The 22,625-nt window shown below is 41.4% G+C and overlaps 1 protein-coding gene and 1 pseudogene across 1 annotated transcript; one reads left to right on the forward strand and one right to left on the reverse strand.

The window, feature by feature from the left end:
• The first annotated feature begins 9,854 nt into the window (after nucleotides 1–9,854).
• LOC140853671 (uncharacterized) lies at nucleotides 9,855–17,090 on the forward strand. Its single transcript, XM_073248324.1, has 5 exons — nucleotides 9,855–10,160; nucleotides 10,899–10,992; nucleotides 11,086–11,178; nucleotides 13,564–15,822; nucleotides 16,691–17,090. The coding sequence occupies exons 1-4, from the start codon at nucleotides 10,147–10,149 to the stop codon at nucleotides 13,831–13,833; spliced, it is 471 nt and encodes a 156-aa protein (XP_073104425.1). The 5' UTR covers nucleotides 9,855–10,146; the 3' UTR covers nucleotides 13,834–15,822; nucleotides 16,691–17,090.
• Nucleotides 17,091–17,608: 518 nt separating this feature from the next.
• LOC140850808 (scarecrow-like protein 9) lies at nucleotides 17,609–20,779 on the reverse strand (annotated as a pseudogene).
• Nucleotides 20,780–22,625: the final 1,846 nt, after the last annotated feature.

The raw sequence follows: 22,625 nt of genomic DNA on the forward strand, positions 1-22,625 counted from the left end.
AAAAAGATGGACCGAAAGGGGAACGAGAGGCCGAAGACTAACTCGGAGGGATGCACAAAAGTAATGACGAGAAAAGAAGCCCCTAGGCGGTGAGAGGAAGGTTGGCACTAACCTATATTACTCTGAGGGACCTGAGGGACGAAAAACGGGAGGCGCCTACGGCTCGAGAAGACGCTCACTGAAGCAGGGCTCTCAAAGAGAAGACAGACACTAGTGAGAACTCAGGAACGGAGTAGGATGCCTAAAGGTGGGAGGACGGGTTTAAATAGACCCTGAGATCCGGCGCCATAATGATCGCGAATCTCCCAGGCCAGTCCGCATCCGACACGTGTCCCACTCCCCCTGACAGACGGTTAAAAGCGGCTGACGGTTGGCAGGATCATAATTGCGCCGTACCTAGGCCAGTGTACCTACGGGAATTTCGAAGCATCCCCTCGTACCGCTCCAATTCGAAAAGACTCTGGCACGCGCACATTTAATGCCAAAAATCTGGAGGCGGCAGTGCGCAGGATTCGAAGGGACGGTTTCAGCTGTGCCCATCTCTCTCTCTGTACTTCCTTCGTTTGAAATTCAAATTCGGAAGTAGGGGGACTGGTGTTGGGTATAAAATACCCACAGCCGAAGTCCTCAGTGGAATCGACTACATGACAACTCCGCCCGGACTCCTACGGGAGTCGGGCTCCGTCACCGACAACTCCAACAGCTACGAGCAGACTTCGTCCGGACTCCTACGGGAGCCGGGCTCCACCGCCGACATCGACTACAGGACAGCTCCGCCCGGACTCCTACGGGAGCCGGGCTCCGTCCTCAGCATCAACCGCCGGTAGGCCTCGTCCGGACTCCTACGGGAGCCGGACCTCCCCTCTGACTTTAATTGTAGGGAGACTCCGCCCGGACTCTTATGGGAGCCGGGCTTCATCCTCGACGCCAACAACTTCAGCCGCAAGCAGACTCCGCCCGGACTCCTACGGGAGCCGGGCTCCGCCGCCGACATCGACTACAGGACAGCTCCGCCTGGACTCCTACGGGAGCCGGGCTCCGTCCTCAGCATCAACCGCCGGTAGGCCTCGTCCGGACTCCTACGGGAGCCGGACCTCCCCTCTGACTTTAATTGCAGGGAGACTCCGCCCGGACTCTTATGGGAGCCGGGCTTCATCCTCGACGCCAACAACTTCAGCCGCAAGCAGACTCCGCCCGGACTCCTACGGGAGCCGGGCTCCGCCGCCGACATCGACTACAGGACAGCTCCGCCCGGACTCCTACGGGAGTCGGGCTCCGTCCTCAGCATCAACCGCCGGTCAGCCTCGTCTGGACTCCTACGGGAGCCGGACCTCCCCTCTGACTTTAATTGCAGGGAGACTCCGCCCGGACTCTTATGGGAGCCGGGCTTCATCCTCGACGCCAACAACTTCAGCCGCAAGCAGACTCCGCCCGGACTCCTACGGGAGCCGGGCTCCGCCGCAGACATCGACTACAGGACAGCTCCTCCCAGACTCCTACGGGAGCCGGGCTCCGTCCTCAGCGTCAACTGCTGGTAAGCCCCGTCCGGACTCCTACGGGAGCCGGACTTCGCCTTTAACCTTGACTGCAGGAAAACTTCGCCCGGACTCCTACGGGAGCCGAGCTTCATCCTCGACTCCAACGGCTGCAAGACAGACTGCGTCCGGACTCCTACGGGAGCGGGACTCCGCCGATAACTTCAGCAACGAGCAGACTCCGCCCGGACTCCCACGGGAGCCGGGCTCCGTCCTCAACGATAACTGCTGGTAAGCCTTGTCCGGACTCCGACGGGAGCCGGACTTCACCTTTAACCTTGATTGCAGGAAGACTTCGCCCGGACTCCTGTGGGAGCCGGGCTCCGTCCTCGATTCCAACGGCTGCAGACAGTCTTCGTCCGGACCTCTACGGTGGCTGGACTCCGACCACTGCCGAACTTCAGCCGACAGATCAGCACTCCCAGGCCACAATCACGGCCACGATTCTGCTACATTTCCTGCGGCGGATTCCGCGCAGCTCCACCACTCCCTGACAGGCCGCAGTAACGATCGCAGCACTGCTCCACTCCCTATGACGGATCCCACGCGGCTCCATTACTACCTGACCAGCCACGATAAACGGCCACGATCCTGCTCCACCTCCTGCAACGGATACTGCGCGATTCTCCCATCCACTGGCAAGTCACGACGACAAACGCCGCCCCACTTCACGCGGCAGACTCCACGTGGCACGTCCCAGTGATAGCCACGGGTCCGTTCCACTACACTTCGCAGCAAACTCCGCCTGACCCTGGGCAGTCCACTGCCAGACGGTTACAAACGTCGCTATCAATCCGTTGCTTCCTCCGCCTATAAAAGGGGGACCCAGATACGTTATTCGATAAGCTCATTTCTTATTTCAAAACTCTGCTAAATTCTCCGTTCGAGCACTCCATTCTTGTTGAGGCAGAGAACTGACTTGAGCATCGGAGGGTCTTGCCGGAGCAACCCCACCTCCGGTTTAGACTTCCTTTGCAGGTCCCGGCGGCGACCGCGACTTCCCCGACTCCAGCTTCTCCGGCGCAAGCAGATTTTTGCACCAACAACACCTAATCAATGGTGTTCTGTGGTACATAAACGAAGTAGTGAACTGTTGAATCTTCTACATGCAAATCTTATCATTCCTTTTTTCCAGCATCAACCTCATTCACAAGTCTCATGAACATCGACCTCTCAACAAGAAAAGCCATATTGTTACTATTTTAAGAGTGTTTGGTTCACGATCAGAATTAAAATGGATTGGAATGAAAATTGGAATAACCTATCTTCCAGAGTATTCATGATCGGAATAAAAATTTGAATCTTAAAAGAAAGTCAGGATTGAATTTTAAAAAGATCATTCATATTTTGTCCAAAAATCAAAATCATAATCGAAATTAAATTTCTCCGAATCAAATGATTGAGAAGAGAGTCATTCATTCTCAATCATATTTCAGATCCCAACTGCTCCACCCAAACATCCCTATCCCCTATAATTAAATACAATTAACCACATGGTTAGCTATTATGATTTTTAAAACGTTCTGACCTTTAGCATTTCACGTGAAGTGCGCGACGCTAACGCGGATGTGAACAGTCGCAAGTAAAAGGCTAGGCGTGATGCATGTGATTCTAATGGTAGAAGTGGTACCGCTTCAAAAAGTCCGCAATGCTTGATGCCACACTCCTTTAGATTCGCACTTTTGAATGGGATGCCATGTGAGGGACCTGGCTGTCTTTCTCAATAACAAACACCACAACCATCCAAGAAAATCCATTACTTTTCGTGAGGCAATAGCTTTGAGCTTAAATTGTTCTACACCCTTTCATTATGGTTTTCTTAGGTAGTGCTTACAATTGATTCCCTTCTCTCATGAGATCATCAGCTTTGCATATTTCCAGTTTGATACCATATAGGTCTACTTGGTATTAATATGTCATTTTTAGGTCCTCATATCTTGTTGTTTATAACGATCCATGATCTTATCTAAAAATATTAGCATGAAAGTATTATTTGGATTTCTCAATAAAATCTATCCAATATATATATATATATATATATATATATATATATATATATATATATATATATCTTCTCAAGTTCTCCCATACTCTTTTTGGTTAAGCCGTGACATCATCGCTAAGAAATAGATCCAATTTCATTTAAATTTAATCATAAGTATCATAAATCAAATCCAAATACTATAATCAGCTAATAGTCAATCCAAAAGGATCCATGCTGTAGTACCTCCTATTCTACATAAGTCATGAGTCGGCTTCGCTACGATGCTAATGACTCAAGATTTTGTTAAAAAAGAATTAATTGAAAAATATTATTTGATTAATCGATCATATATAAATATCCAAGATCTATTTAATACATAGTCGATGTTGAACTAAACAAATGCTTACATAGATCCTCACAATTTTCCTTTCCTCTAGATATTTCTACATATTTTCTAAAGGATGAGAGATGTATCTTTCGCATAAATACACCAATGAATCATGCATTAATTGCTTTGAGGCATTTTGAGATATGTGAGTTGATTCTTACAAAGGAAGGTGAATCTTTCTTTCATGCAAAGAAAAGATCCATTTGACTAATATTTAAGAATGCATGGACAAGTGATGTATTACAGTTGATGACTATATTATCATGTCCCAGTAGATGTTAGTAAGCACCTTGGACCATAGCATCAATGGAAATATGTGGCAAAGAGTGAAGCACGTGATGGCAAAATGCGATCATTTATTTGTATTTCCTATTTTACATACAAGAGTTGATCTCCAACTTATAACATGGTAATAATTTACAAACCAAAAAAATTAAAATCTCCCACTATATTAATTTAGTTTCCTGTTTTTTTTGTCTATTGATTTTTATAAAAATATTGTAGATCCAAGAGTATCACCAAACTCACTGTGAATCGTGAGAGGTCTAAACAAGAGTTTGGAGCTTTGAATTTTTGAAAATCATAATTTTCTCATATGATATCTATTTTTGGCAATCTAAAGATCAAAATGAAGATTTCAATGAGTACTACGAGTGTAAGACAACCTCTATAGGGTGGATAACATAGTGTTTAGGAGCAAATGATGGTATTTGGATCTTGAAATGAAACATCTTTTTTCGAAAAACATTTTGATCCTATTCAACTATCAATTCAGAAATAATCAGATAAAGAGACCAAGTTGATTTAGCGCATGAAATCTAACTCCAAGAAGATTTTAACTTTTTCCTACTTATTGTTATAGTCAAAAATGTTCTAGTAAGGTTGTAAAATTTTTCCATCTAGAAGAAGAATTCGATCGGATTAATTTATAATAAGCGTAAATAAAATTTGTAATCGCTCTTACAATCCGATTAACAATGATAATAATAAAAAAAAGGACCAAGGGGAGGACCACCCAACATCCTACATCATGCGCCAAAATATCTAGGCCCCAAAATGTTGTTGACTTCAGAGGACCCGTTCCATCAAAAAAAGACTTCGACTTCCCCACTCGAAGCGGAAGCCGCGCATATACAACTCATTGTCGGATGCGCGTTGTAAACGTGCAGAGGTGATCACAAACGTCAAAAAGGCAGGTCGTTCCGGCTTACGTTTGTAGCAATCACACATCCACATGACAGTTGGGACATTATGTACGCAGTCATATCACCTACAATAAATAATAACTTCTGGGGAGGGAAACCCCCTTTCCTCCTGTTTTATTTTCAAAAATAAAAATAAGAACAAAAAAAGACGGTTTGGAACGACGCTGTCCTCGATCGGCAGGGAAGGAACTATGACCATTACTTTAATGTAGCAACGAGCTATGCCGTGGGCCAAAGAGATGCTTCCATTAGGTGGCATTCCAAAGTTTGGCTCGCGTGCGGAGGATTTGCTTGATCTTGTGGCCACCATTCTGCTGTTTTTATTCGAAAACCACGGATAAAGCAGGAAGAGGCGTGTTGGCTCGAGAGATCTCCTTCCTTTTCCAGCAAGCCAACGTTCCTTTCTGAAACGGTCCCTAACATGATCAAATTTAATCCATAAGATGACTCAGGAGGGGAAAGATGCATCTGGCCTCATTTTTTTCAAGAGGCAACTTGTAGATATCAAACACTTAAAAACGTTGGCCCTTTTGAGACACTGTTGATTCAACAGAGCATTTGAATGGCAAAACTAAAGAGCAATAGCAGGAAGGTCTTCACTCCTCCTCTCAGCTCTGGCCCCCTATAAGAATTGCTCTGTCTGTCCTTTTAGAACTTCCTCTTCTTATGTTCTATGCTTCTGTTGTTTTCTTTACTGCTGTAATTAAGCTTCTTGACCCAACTATGTGCACAAGCTACTCTTCTACATTCTTTCCTTCCAATGTAGTTCGAGTGGCACTGGCCTCCCTCTTCATCAAATACGCACACGCACACACATACACATACAAGTATATATACGCACAAAAACGTAGGGCTAAGACTAGCTCCTAGAGGGGCAACTGAGTTAAGAACGTAATGCGACGTGAGCAAATAAATTAACTGCCAAGAACACTAAATTAATAAGGTCTACATGAGGGACTATTTTTCATGAGTTATTCATGCATTTAGAAAATGCCGTGAACCACATTGATGTGGATGTCGAAGAACTAGTCCATGAACAAAAATACTGAGAACCGCATGGCCATGTAGAAATCATATACTAAACATCATGGGTAAGATCTCATGTTCTCTTATTTGTTGGTGAACTCTCACCCACAAAAAAATTTACTTTTCGTGTCTCCTTCGAATTTGAAGCCTTGCTGTTCGCCAGACACCGCTAGTTTTCTTGAAGGCTGAGATGATGAAGTGCTTGACGAAGTGGAGCCCATCCCATCTGCACCAACCAGCTGAGCTTCTCTTGCAGTAGATGAAGCGGATGCAGAGAATGCTGTATTTGCTTCCGTCCAAACCTACATGGAGCAGGTTAACCTATGACTACTCTCAACCCCAAATATCATCACGTCCAACATCTGAAAGGTCGGCTGTGATTTTGAAATGCAAATATGTCCTATGATAACAGAGATACAAACCACTATTATGGTACGGTATCTCAGTATGTATCTATGACAAGCGTCCTACATAGCATTAGACGCTAAAATGGAAATGAGCAAAAGTGGGGATCCTAGAATTTATTATAACAACTAAAATAAAATTTTTTGATGAGTCATTCATAACTGCAATTTGATCTCGCGAGAAATTCTTTGTGCACCACGGGCGGTGTAGAAAATCTGATATAGAATGCACCGTTTTATGTGATTGATCCACGTAGCCACCACTTTCCAATTTATATTTAATATTTGTAGTTTTATTTTTTCGTTTAAAAATTTTATATGACCAAAATACTCTTATTCTTTAGAAAAAATTATGACATCCTGTGGTATATTATGACTTCCTACATGCAGAATGTTATGAAATCATAATATGATCTAGAAAATTATGACATCTTGTGCCATATTATTATATCTGCGTCAAATTATAACTTTCTGCATGTAAGATGTCGTAATATAGTTCAAGATGTCATAATATGGTCTAGAATATCATAATATAGAAAGATATTTTTGTCCAACTACTTTCTAAAGTATATTTAATGTCTGCAGTTTCGTTTTTTCGTTTGAAAATTTTTAATGAGGAAAATGCTCATGCTCTTTAAAAAAAATTATGACATTCCGTGATATATTATGACACCTTACGTCAAAATTATGATTTCTTATATACAGGATGTCATAATATGAACATAAGATGTCATAATTTTTTTTAAAAAATAAAAATATTTTTATCATTCAAAATTTTTAAATAAAAAATAAAATTATATTAAATGCATATTGAAAAACAATAGTTACGTGGATCAATTACATAAAACGATATGTTGTACGTCGGATTTTCTACACCGCCAACGGTGCACAAACAATTTCGCTTGATCTCATTGTTAGGTGGATACAAGTAATTAACATAACCAAACAATCTCATTGAAGGACATCAGTTAATGCACTCAACTTCAGATTATCTCTGACTCTTTTCTGATTCTCCTCCTGAGTTCAATGCAGATGAAAAGGGTTTCTGTTAAATTTGCTTTGGTTTAAAGTCTAAACAAAGAGATTATATTCGGAATGTACATAGCGTTACTAACTAACCTTACTTGAGACCGGGCCATATATAGTGTTTAGCCCGGCCCATCTGCGGACCATGTACCATTAGAAAGCCGGAAAAAGTTCGGCGTTTGAAACATTTCCGCTTGACGAGGGACTCAAAAAAATTCTAAAAAATTTATCAAAAAGAGTTCGAATAACAAAGACGAAAAATTAAAAAAATAAAAATAAATAATATTTAGAAAATATTTACTCACACATAAGCATAAGAGAATGGATGATAGCAGCAAAGAAATACTCTACTGGTGTTATATAGTATCATTAATTTTAGAATTTATGATAAACTAGTCATAAATAATTTGTAAATAAATTATAAAATTCGTATATAATTCGAAAAAAAAAAAGAAGAGTTTAAATCAATTCATTATTTTTGAATAATAAATAAAAAAAATTTATCAATAGAAAAATTATAAATGATGTAAAAAACTTTTAATAATTTGAAGAATACGGTGATGATGGGAATTGTCGGAAGGAAAAAAGCCACAAATCTCTCTTTGAGGGGGCGTTTGGTAGCATATAATTTTGATAGGATTATATGCAATTTTACAACAGGTAATCAAATTACACTATTTATTTTGTTATTTTTACAAGTAATACTGCATTACATGTAATGCAGTATTATCTCAAAAAGAAATAATCTGATTGTCTAAAGAGAGGTAGATATGTAATTATATATAATCTTACGGTCCTGCAATCTTGCAACAAGATAACTTCAAGATTAAAATATCTCTATAAAAATAAATTAAAATAAATTATGGATAGTCCCAGTTGATGAAAATAGAAAAGAAAATATAATAGGTGATGTCACAAAAAATGATTGACCTCAAAATTAAGTTGTTCCTCTAGAAAATAGACAATAATCAATAAAAAAAAGTAGAGATACTTTGAGAATATTAACTTATATTTCATATAATTTAAATTATATATATAAATATTATAATATATAATTTTTTTATAATTTTATAATAATATTATTGCACATATCAAATACTGTAATATAAGATTTTTTATAATCTCAACAGGTGATTATATTCTCTCCATAGTCAAGTTGCCATAGCAACATTACCTAGGGCTGTCAAAATGGGCTTCGCCCACAGAACCGGTCTGGCCCAACCCTGTAAATGGGGTGGGCTGGGCAGTCATATGAATAGCCCAAAGAACAACTAGGCCCGTTTGGCCCACCCCACATCAGCCCAAGAGCTAATATGGATTGGGCCGGGCTAGTTCAGATGGGCCATAAAAATTTTTAAAAAAAATCTTTAAAAAAATTTTATTTATTTTTTAATCCCTGACTTCTGAGTCCGGCTGCCTCACATCGTCGGCCGTTGCCGTAGACTAGCAGAATGACCACCTCGCTGAATCCTCTCCCTTTCGCCTCCCAGCTTTATAGATCCCCCTCCTCATCGTCGGTGTCGTCGCCTCCGGCCTCTGTGTCCAATCATGAATCAAGATACGCCGGCCCCCTCCTCCCTTCTGCCAATAGATGCCCCCCATCCAACCTCCAGGTAATCTCTCTCCTTCTCCGAGCCCCTCCTCCCTTCCATCGACGGACGTCCCTCCATCCAACCTCCAGACGAATGCCCTCCTCCTCCTCATCGTCAACGCCACCACCTCTGAGTCAAATCTGGCCGTAGCTCTTTCTCCTCCTCGAGCTCTCTCGATCTCTCCACTCTCCGAGTTAGATCCGCACTGCCTTCCTTCGGGCTCTCTCGGTCTCTCTCCATTCTTTAGGCTCGACTACTCGAGGCGCCGTCACCTCCAAGTCAAATCCAGCCGTGGCTCCTCCTCCTCAGGCTCTCTCAATCTCTCCACTCTTCGAGTCAGATCCATGCTGCCTCTAGCCTCCCCTCAAGCTCTCTCGATCTCTCTCCACTCTCCAGGCTCGACCGCTCGAGGCTCTCTCCCTCTCAGACTCTCTGCCTCTCTTTTTTTCATTTTTCACTCTTCAGTCATTTGAGATTTAAAGCCCATGGGCTAGTCCGACCTGGCTCACAGTCTTTAAAGGACTGGGCTGGACCAGCTATATTGTGTCTCATTTTTTTGTTGGACCTAATCCGATCCGGCCCATCAAATTTTAGACTCTTGTGGGTTGGGTCGGGCTGGGCCGGGTCAGCCCATTTTGGCAGTAATTACCTATAATGCACCAAACGCCACCTGTGAGAAATCTTGTATGGAGCCTAGAAAGGGTTTTGTTTCTCCCATTCCTTGCACTTCTTCTTTCCTGCTTCTTCCTTTCTTGGTGGTAGCGAGCGAAACCCTTGAGATCGATGGATAATAATGGCGAAACGACCTCTCTGGCACCCTCAAGAACTTGAAGACGAGACCCGAGAATCCTCCCCCGCCCGCCCACTTTCCTTTCTCTCCCTCTCTCTTGTCCCTAATAGGATGTAAACCGAGCTTTTGTTTTTGGGTGGTTCCGGGTTCAAGCAAAGGGCAGCTCAGGGAGAGGCGAAGCCCAAGGAAGAGGAAAATGTCAAGAAGATGGTAAGATTCTTTCGCTTCTATTTTTCCCCTCTAGCTTTTTCCCTAACTTGATAAGCGGGCACTGTTTGGATGTTGTGCGAATTTTCATGCCCGATTTGGGGAACTGTTTCAGATGATTCGTGCTTTTCTTTTCTTTTCTTTGCCGATTTATAGTAGAAAATTTATTCGAAGATGTGACGCGTTGTATATTGCTTGCAATGTGTTTGTTTTCTTGATTGGTAGCTCATTGCAGTTCAGTTACTCATGCAATGTCGAAGAAACGTTGGGAGTGATACGTTGTTTGCTCATCATCTCGTGTAATTATGCGGCAAGGGTGGGGAACAAGGATTTGTGGGTTGTACCTTGAGGACAAGGTGTTGAGTCTACATAGTTGATTAAAAGTAATAGAAGGAGATTCATTTTAGTTATAAGGAAGGCTGAATCAGCAGTATGTTAGGGGTTGTGGGAGGGGGGGGGGGTGTTTTGCGGCGGCGGGTGTTTATAGAACTGTAAACAAACAGAACAATCTTGAATTAAAATAAACAAATAAATAGGTTCTTTGGTATCGTTGGGCTTGATATATGCAGTTTTCTTTCACTCTACACATTAGAAACATAATCACATTATAACTTGAATATACTTATGAGAAACAGTATGATGAGATTTTTTTTATTTACATTGCATTTGAATGTGTTCTCTACTCTTATTTACTATTTCCCCCCTTCAATTTGGATGGAACTATTTTTAGCACCGTATTAGTTTCCTGCAGTGTAGTTATCATGGAGAGGGGAATCGCCACTCAGGAGCATTAAAAGGTCAGGTGTTATTTCAGAGCTTCAATCCTTCTATTGATGTGTGAGTTGTGACAATTGGTTGTTTAGGTGAAAATAAAAATTATGTCTCCTTCCCCTTCATGTTACTCTCCTTATGTAAGCTCGTCTTGTAGAAGTTAAATGAGGAGGCAGCAAGCATCCATCAAATGCAAGCAGATTCCTCGAGTAACAATCATCAAAATGGTGCAATTTATAACAGGTGCACGGTTTGGCCCCCTTATGTCAAAATTGAATTCCTGCAGTTTGTTATCTGGACTCTGGAGTGAGTTGCTTAGATACTTTTATTTACAGCAGCAATGTGGACTATGGAATTCTCAATAAATTAATATATAGTGGAGAATTGGGGTGCATCCCGTATAATTGTTTGATCTTTAATAAGCTGTTGGATTCAATTAGTGTTTGTACTTATTCCATGAATATAGATTTTAATTGAACCCTCAAAATCATGAGAATTTTCGAGACGCATCTCACGGCAGATTACTATCTTGATGCTCCTTTTGCCAAAGACATAAGGCATAAACCAAACTTATATTAATGTGCTTAAGTGACTTCTGCATTCCTAGATGGTTTTTGCAGTAACCTCAATACTTGCTACAAAATGCTGTGATTCATTATTTACATGAATTGGCAATTGATGCCTGAAACTTGTTCAGCTGATTTTGGACTGACTTTGCTTCATCTAAGGCTAACAACAATCACATTATGGTGCTGTCAATTTGGCTTAATATGCACCATTATCTGTTAGAAATAAATATATCTGCCTATATCCACTTGCCATGGATTTTTTCATCACAGAATTTCACCAATTAACTCATATTGTGATGAACTATGTTGCTTTGGCTGCAGAGATTAGAAGGATATTGAGTTTCTAGAAATATAGAATGAATATGCAAGGCATTGGCTCAGACACAGCCTTTCCAAATTTCAAACAGTGCCTTGTGTTAAATGCATCCATTGATATTTAATGAGTCTAAGATTGAGAAGATGGGGGCAAGATTGGTGCTGGGTGAAATAGAATATATGAATCCATGTTTGGTATTGGGGAGGTTCATGTTTTTATGTTAGTTGCCCCTGCTATTGACAAATGATTAAGTTATTTTGGAACTACTTTGGACCATAATATTAAGGGATATCAGATGCTACTTGAGCAATTTATTGTAAAGCTTGAAATATATCTACAACAGACTTCTATGATTTTGAGTTAGGTTTGTTGCTATAAACCATCCAGTAAAAGCATTAAGCAAGCAATGGGGTTTAAGTTGCAGGTCCAAAATTTTTCAAGGGAAGCTAGTATTTGTTTAGAACAACCCAAAATCCTTTCTTTCATCATCCTGTAATTACCTTGCTTAGTAATTGTCTTCTCAATGTAGTTGCTCTTGATAGCACTATAGGAGTTATAAGCACAAAAATTAAAAAGCATTTGGAAGTTGTAAGTATAAATATGAGGGGTGAAAAACACAACCTTCAATTGTGTTTGTGTTGAGATAATTGATTGGGTTGGTCAGAATTTAGTATATTCATATAATTCATCCTCAAAAACTTGATTGTATCTTCAATGAAAAGTGCTCTCTAATTTTTATCTTTTTTTATAGAGCTTCTCTTTTATTAAGAAAATGTAATTGAAAGCATCTAGAATGAAAAATCTAAGGAAGCCAATCAGTGAAAAATCTAGAGGACCCCAATCACATACCAAGCAGGAAGTGCTAGTATACAGTTTCTTGGGTCTCCCTGAATGGCAATGTTATCCATGCATTGCACTTAAATCAACTGGAAGCCTCAGTTCATTGATGTTCTTCCTGCCATTTTTCACAACACATTATGATATGAACCTGAGAAGGAGCTAAGCAGAGGTAATATTTAGTGGTGGTTTTTTAATTAAGATTTTAATTATAAGAATGTATTTTCTAAGTAATATCAGGACTTCTTTGGAGATTAGAAACAGTGATAAGATCAGCGACATAGATTTGCCAAGGAATCTGCCTTTATTTCCCGGCATATCCAATTGTAAGAGGGAAAAATAATATCTAATGCATGAAAAAAAAACTCAAGTTTATTTTCTTTGTCAAAATTATTTTTGGTTTCGCTGGAGTTCAATCCAAATTGGTTGCAAATCTTTTTTCTTTCATCTGATAGTTTCACAGACATCTACCATATCCAGGATTACAAACTTGCAACTCTGCTTAGCTTTAATAAGCCTGTAATCAAAGATTCAGGTCCCAGCGGGACGTCCGAGACATCCCGCAGGACATCAGGATGGGATATCATCTCATGTGTTGGGACAGGGCATCCCGATCGGGATGCCTTGGGACATCTTATGTCCCAAATGTCGGGACGGGATGGGGCGGGACGGCGATGCATCCCGTTCTATGAAAAATCCGGGATAGCCCCGTCTCACGGAATTGAAAACCTTATCTGTAATCAGAATCGTAAACAAATGAACGTTCTCTGTAGGTTAGCTCTAGTTTGATGCACTTAATATTTCAATGTAGAAAAACACATTTACCCTTCACATATCTGCATTTGAAACTTGGATACAAGCAGACCACCCATAAATCTGAACTTCTTGTTTTTTTTTTTTTCTTCCGATGCAGAGTGGATGGAGTCTCTGCAATCAGATTTGGGACTCAACTGTAACTGGCCAAGAAAACTTTTCTGATGTAGACTTCAAAAGGAAGAAGCTGGAAATAGAAATGGAAACATCATCATCTCATAAGATGCTGAAAAGTGTAATTGGGGATGGTGATGGACAATCATCCTCCCAGCTTAATAGGAAAAGTTCTTATAAGCAGCAGAAGCATGAAAAGCTGGACCGGAATGTTCTCAGACCACCAAAAGCTACAAAAAGGGTTAGCACAATTTGAGACGCTTCTTGTATTTGACATGTGTACTTTATAACCAATGTTGGTTCTCTTCCATTGTTTTGCCCGCTCTTTAGCTAAAATCAGTGCTTATTTACCAGCTGATGTGTCACTGTTTTATCATGGATGTTTAATTCTAATGATTTTGGTGAACATTTTTCATAATCAAAAAACTTTTTCTCTCCAGATTAAAGACATTCTCTGTGCCGGATGGTTCTCAATACAGTTGCTTACTCATGTTCAAGTCTTCACTCCATAAGTAAAGATATAATTACCCTTTTCTCTTGTATGTGTGTGTGTGGGATTTGATGGAGTTGGGAAGGGGGAGGGGTTTGCTTTGGTAGCAATGAGAAGGGTTATATTCCATGGATACATTTGCCAAACAAAGCTTGATCTATTTGTATGAAACGGATGTATGATATATGAAGCTGATGAGGAAGTTTAGTAATAGCATTTGAAATGATTTAAAAAATTTGGTAACTTGACTTCTCAGTCCAGATTGGCATATCGCAGACAACTTAGATTCTAGCTGGTTTCTTAGGGATTAGAGAACTGCAACCAAGTGGTGGAATGTGATGCTTGAAACTAATTCTGGCCTGAAGCAGGAGGCATGAATTCTGACATATGGGATGACAGCAGGTCCACATAAGGAAACTCTAAATGTTTGTCCTAACATGATTCCAATGTAAAACAGCAAGCAATATGAATCAATCTGAAAGCTATACCTAGGGCAAACATTAAATATAGGAGATCGAATATTCCTTATGAAAAAATGCATGATCTAATTAAGAACAGAATATTCCATAACTGGGTAATATCCATTTTTATCATTTTAATTTTCCTAGAATGTGATAAGCTAGAATATTATGTCTTTACTGATCACTACATTCATGCTTAATCCTCATTTGCCTGTTATTTGTCTACTTTGTTAATGAGATTGTTGCATGGCAATATGGGCTGAGATTCAATGGAGTCATGCAAATAATACAGTACCATAGAGGTCATGATCTTGATAGTTTGGTTTATATGATGTTGCAATCTTGCTGGTAATTTCCTCATTTTCAAGTTTGACTGCATGCTTGGAACATAAGCATAAAAACCTGTCATTTATTGATTGTTGGTCATGGGTAACCGCATGCTTGGAAGTTCAACCTCTCATTTTTATTCAAAGTGAAAATGTAAAAGGAAGGTATGTGCCAGAATAGGAGGGCTTTTCTTTAACATATCTCTGGTTTTGCAAATTTCAGAAATGCAAATCAGCATATTTCTCGTTAGAAGCTTCTAGTCAACATGTTACTAACATGCGATTAAATTGACAAGAATTATGAGATGGTGAAAAGCCAGAAGGCTGATTTCTCTGATTATCAGGACAAGCATTTTTTTTAAAAAGAAGGTTAAAATCTTTCATGTTGCAACTGCTTCTATGATCATGATTTTTCTTTGTTGAAGGTTTGAAAACTGCTGCTTGTTAATCTCAGTAGATGGATCGTGCATGCATCTTGATGTTAGTCATCTACCTCTTTGTCATGTTTCTCAAGTTGCTGGTGGTTCTGGGGGCAATCCCGACAGTATTTGGCAAGGGAGGCCCATCTGAAAATCAATACTCATAGGTGCCAAAAGGAAAGCAGGTTTGTGTTCATACTGTTGTATACCGTATAGATGGTCGTACCTTGCTTATCAAAATATGTTCTACAAATGGCCATATCTGAATAAATGCTACGAAGTAATATTCCTCTCACCTCGAGATGTTTCTGTCATGGTCTTAGGTCTTTTCTCATTGATGGTTTCAAAAATTTCTGTAACTCCGGAAGGCCTTTTATATGTTTTTCTTATTGTATTTTTGAAAAATATTGTTCTGCCGTATGTTTATTGGTTCCAAGACTTACTAGTCTGCATCTTTTGGCATGTACAGAAGCAGAAGAATGATACAAAAGAAATATGGGTTAAATCAGGGATTTGAATTTGACCCGAAACAATTGACATAACATTCAGGTCTGTCATTTGTGTCGAACTTACTTCATGTGAACGTTGCTTTCTGATCAAATGTAACATTACCCTTGTTTCTTGTCCATTCATTACAGCATGGTTGGATGAGGTAGCTTAGCTCTTTCCGCATGGAAACAAACTGCTTGTCAACTGCATAATGCATGCATCTAGCGATGAAATGTTATCACACTTATATATTTATGAACATTGAGTTTGGAGGTCAGATAACAATTTGATGCCTATCTGTTAATCATGCTGCACCTAGTATCATATATATATATATATATATATATTAATGTGTGTGTATTCTAGCGTGATGTTGTTTTCATCATTAATTTGAAAGACTCTGATACTTCACTAATTGACTTGATTGTTGAACCCAACTGGTTTGTGCGGATCCATCACTAACAATGTATCTTGGGACTTGCGTCCAATATAGTGAAGATCCGACCTTAGTTGGCTAAAGGGATTATGATCAGGTGATTCGATGCTGGTGGATTGCAAGGAACGTCAACCAAGGAGTAAGGATCACCACTAACCACCTGAGAGATGCCTAGCATATTTCTTGATAGCAGTCTCTTTGGTTTAGATGAAGAAAATGTGAATATGATATGTGAAAGTAAATAATCCGAGTGCTTGTTTCCTTATCATGATGCGTATACTTTCGTTTTGCATTATCTCCCTGTCCATTTGGTGTTGTCATGATGTGTATGTCGCTTGCTTGAAAAATTGCCAATATGAAATGCCTTTGTATTGTAGTATGTAAATAAGTGGTGAGTCGTGAGCATGTCCGCCACGGTTTATGTCATCTTCCTCGTGGACGCTTTTAGGATTGCCCCAGACGTTGTAATATCTCATCTGTTTTTGGTTGCAGAGGAGTGAATGATTCTCTGACCTCTTCCCATCATATTCGGGAGTGCTGGCGTTATCGTACTGGATGATAACTCGCATCGTTATTTATCGTTTGTTTTGTTCAGAATTTTGCACTTTTGCCCGATTCTAGAAAACACAAGCATCTCCATCCGACACACCAGTTGAAAAGTTTACGGATGCGACAAATTGTTGAACAAGGAGCTTGATTATTGGCTACTGTTTAGACTGCAGATTATGGGAGGGATTAGGTAATTGTACAGTTGAACCTAGCATCAAAGAATTAGGCGAGGTGGGCACCAATGCGGTTGCTCATGTGGATGGTGGTGACAGCCGTCTGGCTTCTATTCTCTGTATCACTAGATCTTTGGAGATTGAATTTGGAAAATTATTATTTGGGCACAGTGAGTTTGGAACCGGACCTTCTCTGCAAGCTGCTCGCGTTCGGAGGCTACGGGTGGTACCCACCGAAGCAGGGCCGATGCAAAAGTTATATGGGACATGTGGGAAGACCTCTAGCTGAGGCACAAGAAGAGTACGGCAGCAAGCTCCCTGCTTAACGGAAAATCTAAGACACAAGCTCGTAGAAGCATTCTAAAAATTTTCGAATCTATGAGTTTATCACGTTAAGGACCTTAATAATATTATATAAAGAAACCCAGCTTAGATTCCGTACACAAATGTCAAGGTCTATTATTATTATACTATCCCTCGTTTTAATCAACCGGACCAGAACATGCTGGAGACTTTGACACGAAGATGTCAGCATCACACAGGTCAAGCATTAGCAGATGAAGATTAAATATGGGAAAGAATAATGCAGAGGGTTCAACTTAGACAACATTAACTAGAGGGGTTGATATAGACAGGCCGGTACATTGCACATTTGCACGCTTCAATAAATGAGGTTGCAGCAGGTGGGTAAGAAAAACAGACGTATATAATGTTCGAGATGATACATGCTGAAAAAGCCTGATGAAAAAGAAAAAAGAGATACTTGAGCACCTATATTTCGATCATCAATGAAAGATTTTAAACATGACAACGTCTCACAAACCCGACCTACAAGATAAGCACATCCTCCCTGTGTTCGAAGAGCGCAACTTGTTACTGATTACACGATCTTTTCCCACCTCTCCTCTAAGTTCTATAGCTCCTACTTTCGGTCCTTTTCAACACCTTGATCAACCTTACCGGTCCACTCTAATGGGGTCTCAGCTGCCAAATACACGGACCTTGCAGACCTCCTTCCTACAGAAAGGTCAGGTCCACGACATCTGCACCACCACAAATCATTCATTATAGAACCAGTCAGTAATCACGTCTAAAAATACAAGATATGAAAAGCCACAGACCTTGGAAAAAGTAATGTACGTTATCATCGGGTGAGACAATTGGGCAGGGGAAAGCAAGGCATCATTTCTCAAGGCATATAGGGGTAGGTACATTTTCAGGCAATAGAGTAGGATTCATTAGGCTTCCATGTGGACAGTGCATGGATGATTCTCCCCTTCCAGCCCTGCAGCAGCCATCGGCTGTCTTCATCTATAACAAAATCCTTGTGATAACTGGTTTTCACTTTATCCTTTGCCTTCTTCATGATGTCCGGATTCAGTGGAAGCTGAACGAACCCAGCCCTCAGATTCCTCACCTGCCACTGCTTGTAGGTCTCTGGTCTCTCTACCCTTTCTGAGCCCTCACATGCTATCACATTAAGAGCCTCCCGTCCAAAAAGGTCCCTTTCAATCAGCAACCTCTGTTCATCCTCCCGTGGCACATTAGTTTCAAGCATGTCAAACAATGCAGAGTAGTGAAACAGAGCCTCACGGAAGCGTGTTACAAAGAAGGGGGCACCGTAGGATCCATTCACAACTCCATGGATGAAAACATTCGGGCTCATCTTTCTTATGGTGTTGAGGACTTTATTCCTTGGGCTGTCAACAATGACGGTCTCGTCCACAAGATTCCTGAAGCGATAAAAGCAGCTGACAATAAGCACCTCATCTCTATCGATTTTGAGATCCTCCACACGAATGTTCTCCCATTTTGATGCAATGCCTTGATACTCAAAAGGAACGTTGAAGCTTTTGGCATAATCTGCAAGCCGCCGCCCCGTCTCTTCGATTCGTTCCGTAGGACGGAACCCAGGCTGAGGTACATCGATACCGGTGATCCGAAGCGTTGGGGGCCCTTGAGCCCTGGCAGCAAGGCGCTGGATGAGGCATGGCCACTGGAAGCCAAAATAAATGCCAAAATCTATGATGTGCACCCTTGATGCCTTCTCTGCAACATTCAGGATCGTCTGATGACAGAAGAAGTGCGAGACCATCTTGAAGGGGCATGCTGCAAGATAGAGATGGTATGCTTTCAATATATCGGTAGCAGTTGTTCGCTTTGCTATGAGGGTATGATAGATCTGACTGCCCGTGCCGGCCAAGCGGGCCTCGAGCCCATCTGCAAAGCAATTAGCCAACCTTTGAGTTCCATCTCCATTCGGTGAAGAGTGCTGCCTGATCTGTTTTAGTAGTTCACTGGCGGTCCGGTGGTCGTCAGCCGCCACCGCTTGAGCACAATGTATCAGTAGAGTTCTAAGATCCACCACTTCTCTCTTACTTTGCTTCTTCCCTCGCGCCTTCCCACCACCCGATCCTTTAGCATGACCATTCTGCGAATTTTTGTTCGCTTCGTTCTGCATTGCTTCTCGCAGATCAGATATCTTTTTCGAACTCTTCTCTCCCTGACAAAGCAAAACCATGTCGAACATTTCAGACCGAATGGTGTCCTCGGAATAAACAGCCGACTGTTTATTGCTCCTCCCCTCCTCCAGATCCAAGTCTTCACGGTGCAGATTCTTTCGACCTCTGGACCCATGAACAGCATGTTCGGTCTCCTCCTCCTCCTCCGCCTTGACATCGACCGCTCTTCCGGCATTTTTCAGCTTTTGAGGTGATGAAAACCCATTGGCCTCCAGGTCAATTTTCAACTTATCATCACTAGGAAGGAACTTGCGTGCCTCTTCGACTCCTCTCCTGAACTGCCAGGCAGGCAGGCTTTCGATCAGTAGATCGGGAAGCCTACTACTGCTGATCAGGGGCTCTTCCACTGCTTCAACAACATTACCCACACTATTAGAGGAGCTCAATGGAGATTGGGAAGACCGGTCCAGGGAGGCACGCAACGATTGTGATTGCCGGTATTCATGAAAATCAGGAGCCCAGCTATTATCCGACACCCTGCTGCTATTACTTCTGCTGTTGGAGTTTCCATAGCTACTGTTGGTGCTCTCTCGGCTGCGATGCGAATAGAGCGGCCGCTGAACGGGTGAAGGTGGATACTTCTGACCGAGGATCTCATAGAAGGGTTTCTCTGTAGCTTGAAGGGCCGACTCTTCCTGATAGTTATTGACCTTCTCATCTATGTCCTCTTCCATCAGCATCTTGCTTATGTAGTTGAGGGCTATATCTGAGAAGACCTCACAATCTTCCGGGCTATCCACCCCGGGAGTTGTACGATGAGCGGATGAAGGATTGCCATTTGGGTTCATAGTGTTGGTACCGGATACCATTTGGGGGGGAAGTTCATATGATTACTGTGATACAAGAAAGGCTGCAACTGTTCCAATCTAAAACCATTTGTGGTGTTCTGACGAGAGCAAAAATCACGATACGTCAACCCATTCATCATACCAGACAGCTCTCTAACACGACGATTCATAACCCTCGACTTGTAACAACCTTACTCCAACCTAGTTGGAAGGTCACCTCCAGCGGTCCAATTAACCCGACCACTGATAATATCGATATCAACTTCCCCTCCTTATACGCACATCTAAAAACGGACCAAAACCTGAAAATTGGCACGTATAGTTCACTCAAAACCATTCTAATGCATCAATAATCTCGGATAAAAAACTAACATAATAACATGCAAAATTCTAACTTCGCCAGAATCGACATGAATAGGGTTCAAGATTCGTAAAAGAGACCCTAAAATCTCAGCAGATCAGCTATTTTACTTAGATCTTGCAACACCAACACGAATTTGACCGCAAAGAAACCATAAACATAGCTCGTAACTTTCCTTCGATTAAAGCGGAAGAAAATTAAAAAAAAAAAAAAGAAAAAAGATCAGGAATTCCTAAATGGCGCCGGACAAATAAACATGCAACTGAAACCCACTACTACGCTAACCGATTTATTGGGGAAAAGAAGAACAGCTTTTTGAGGCCAAGAACCCTCCAAGTCGATGGGAATCCAGGATTCGGCGGCCAGATCTACGAAGAGAAGAACGGAAGGGGAAAGAACGAGGCGTACCTTATGGAAATCCCTCGCTGACTGTGAGGAGAATGAGATGAGAGGAGGGACGAAAAGGGGAAGGGTCCGGAGATCCTCTGGAGGAGCGTCGAGCCTGTCGCCTCCTCCCAGTGTCTAGCGAGACAGATTAAAACTTGAAAAAGAGAAAATGGAGAAGGAAAAATTAAAAAAATGGAAATAAGGATGGACACAAGCACCTTCTTCTACGTAGGCGAATTTGTAGCCCTCGGATCCCGGACAACCGGCTATAGCCGGTGGGTTCCGAGGATTTACCGCCATAATTTAATTTAATTAAGACAGGGGCGGCGGTGCCGGTGGCCCATTTCCTCGCCATCGCCTTCTCGTGCTCCAGCTTGGCCCCAAGCAGGCCACTCGTCACGTGTCCCTCGTTCGGGCGCTCCGGGTTGGAGGCACGTGGTCGCGGGTCCACAGCGCAGCACTCGTCGGCAGGGGGGCAAGAGCGAATCCTACGTGGCGCCGCACGCACGTGCGGTCTCGTCCGCAATATCTCCGGTCGTGCGGTCCACTGCTTGTCCGCGTGTGATGACGGGGGAGAGCGGTGGTGTCATCCAATCGTGCTTGTGATCAATATGAGATGAGAACGGTGGTTTCATCGAAGACGTTGGACCTCGGACGCTAGGGACAAAAATCGTTCGCGCCTTGCGATGCCAAAAATCAAATCTGATTCATGTGTATGATAAATAAAATATTATTTTTATTTTTATATTTGTTATCATACATATTGCTCCTGCCAAACACTGAGGTCATATTGAAATCAGTAGGGCCGAAGTGAGCTGAGACCAACCCTATCGTCAAGACTTTCAATTGAGGATTAAATTTTTAAAAAAAAATATTTTTAAATTTTTTTTTGATAGAAGACCTTTTTAATATTTAAATCAATTTAAATCTTAAGAGCAGCAGTGAAAAAGAGAATAAGAGATTAGAAGAATAAAAAAGTGAGAGAATCAGAGCTCTCGATGGAGACTTGAGGACTATCTGAGGGTTTCTGCTTTCTTTTATTTATAAAGGAAGGTTAATACTTATTTTCGTGACGAGCAACACATGCAGAATTACATTCACTAGTTAGTTCATAACTTAAATGAACTGCAATGGTTAGACACGTCATCTAAAGACTTTGAACACTTAATTGTACGATAATGGTCGTGAGCTTAACCATCGTTGACATTCGTAAATCGGCATAATCATGACTTCAAGTCATCATATTTAAGGTGTTATGGGTAAAAAAATTCTTTTCTAAGATAAATCCAATGCACAGAAAAGGTGATCATGATCCGACCTTGATAATAGACGATCCAAACTGATTTAATATTTGGTTTACACCAACTACAAAAATCTCAAAATCCATGTGGCAACCTGCCACGAGTGGATAAGGAAGAAAATAATAAAAACACCTCTCTAGATAAGACGAGATAATAAATTATCTCTCCAGATAAAATAAAAAATTATAAGTGTATCGTATCCAATAAAGCAGGATTAACCATCTGATTCTCTTTCCTTCTCGCAGCTTTTCAGTCTCTGCCTATAAATAAAGTCCCATAAGGATCAATAAGATATGAAAAAACTTCTCTTCCTAAGTACTCGCTCTTTTCTATCTATTCCAAAGAT

This window comes from Elaeis guineensis, chromosome 14 (assembly GCF_000442705.2).
Source record: "Elaeis guineensis isolate ETL-2024a chromosome 14, EG11, whole genome shotgun sequence".
Taxonomy (NCBI): domain Eukaryota; kingdom Viridiplantae; phylum Streptophyta; class Magnoliopsida; order Arecales; family Arecaceae; genus Elaeis; species Elaeis guineensis.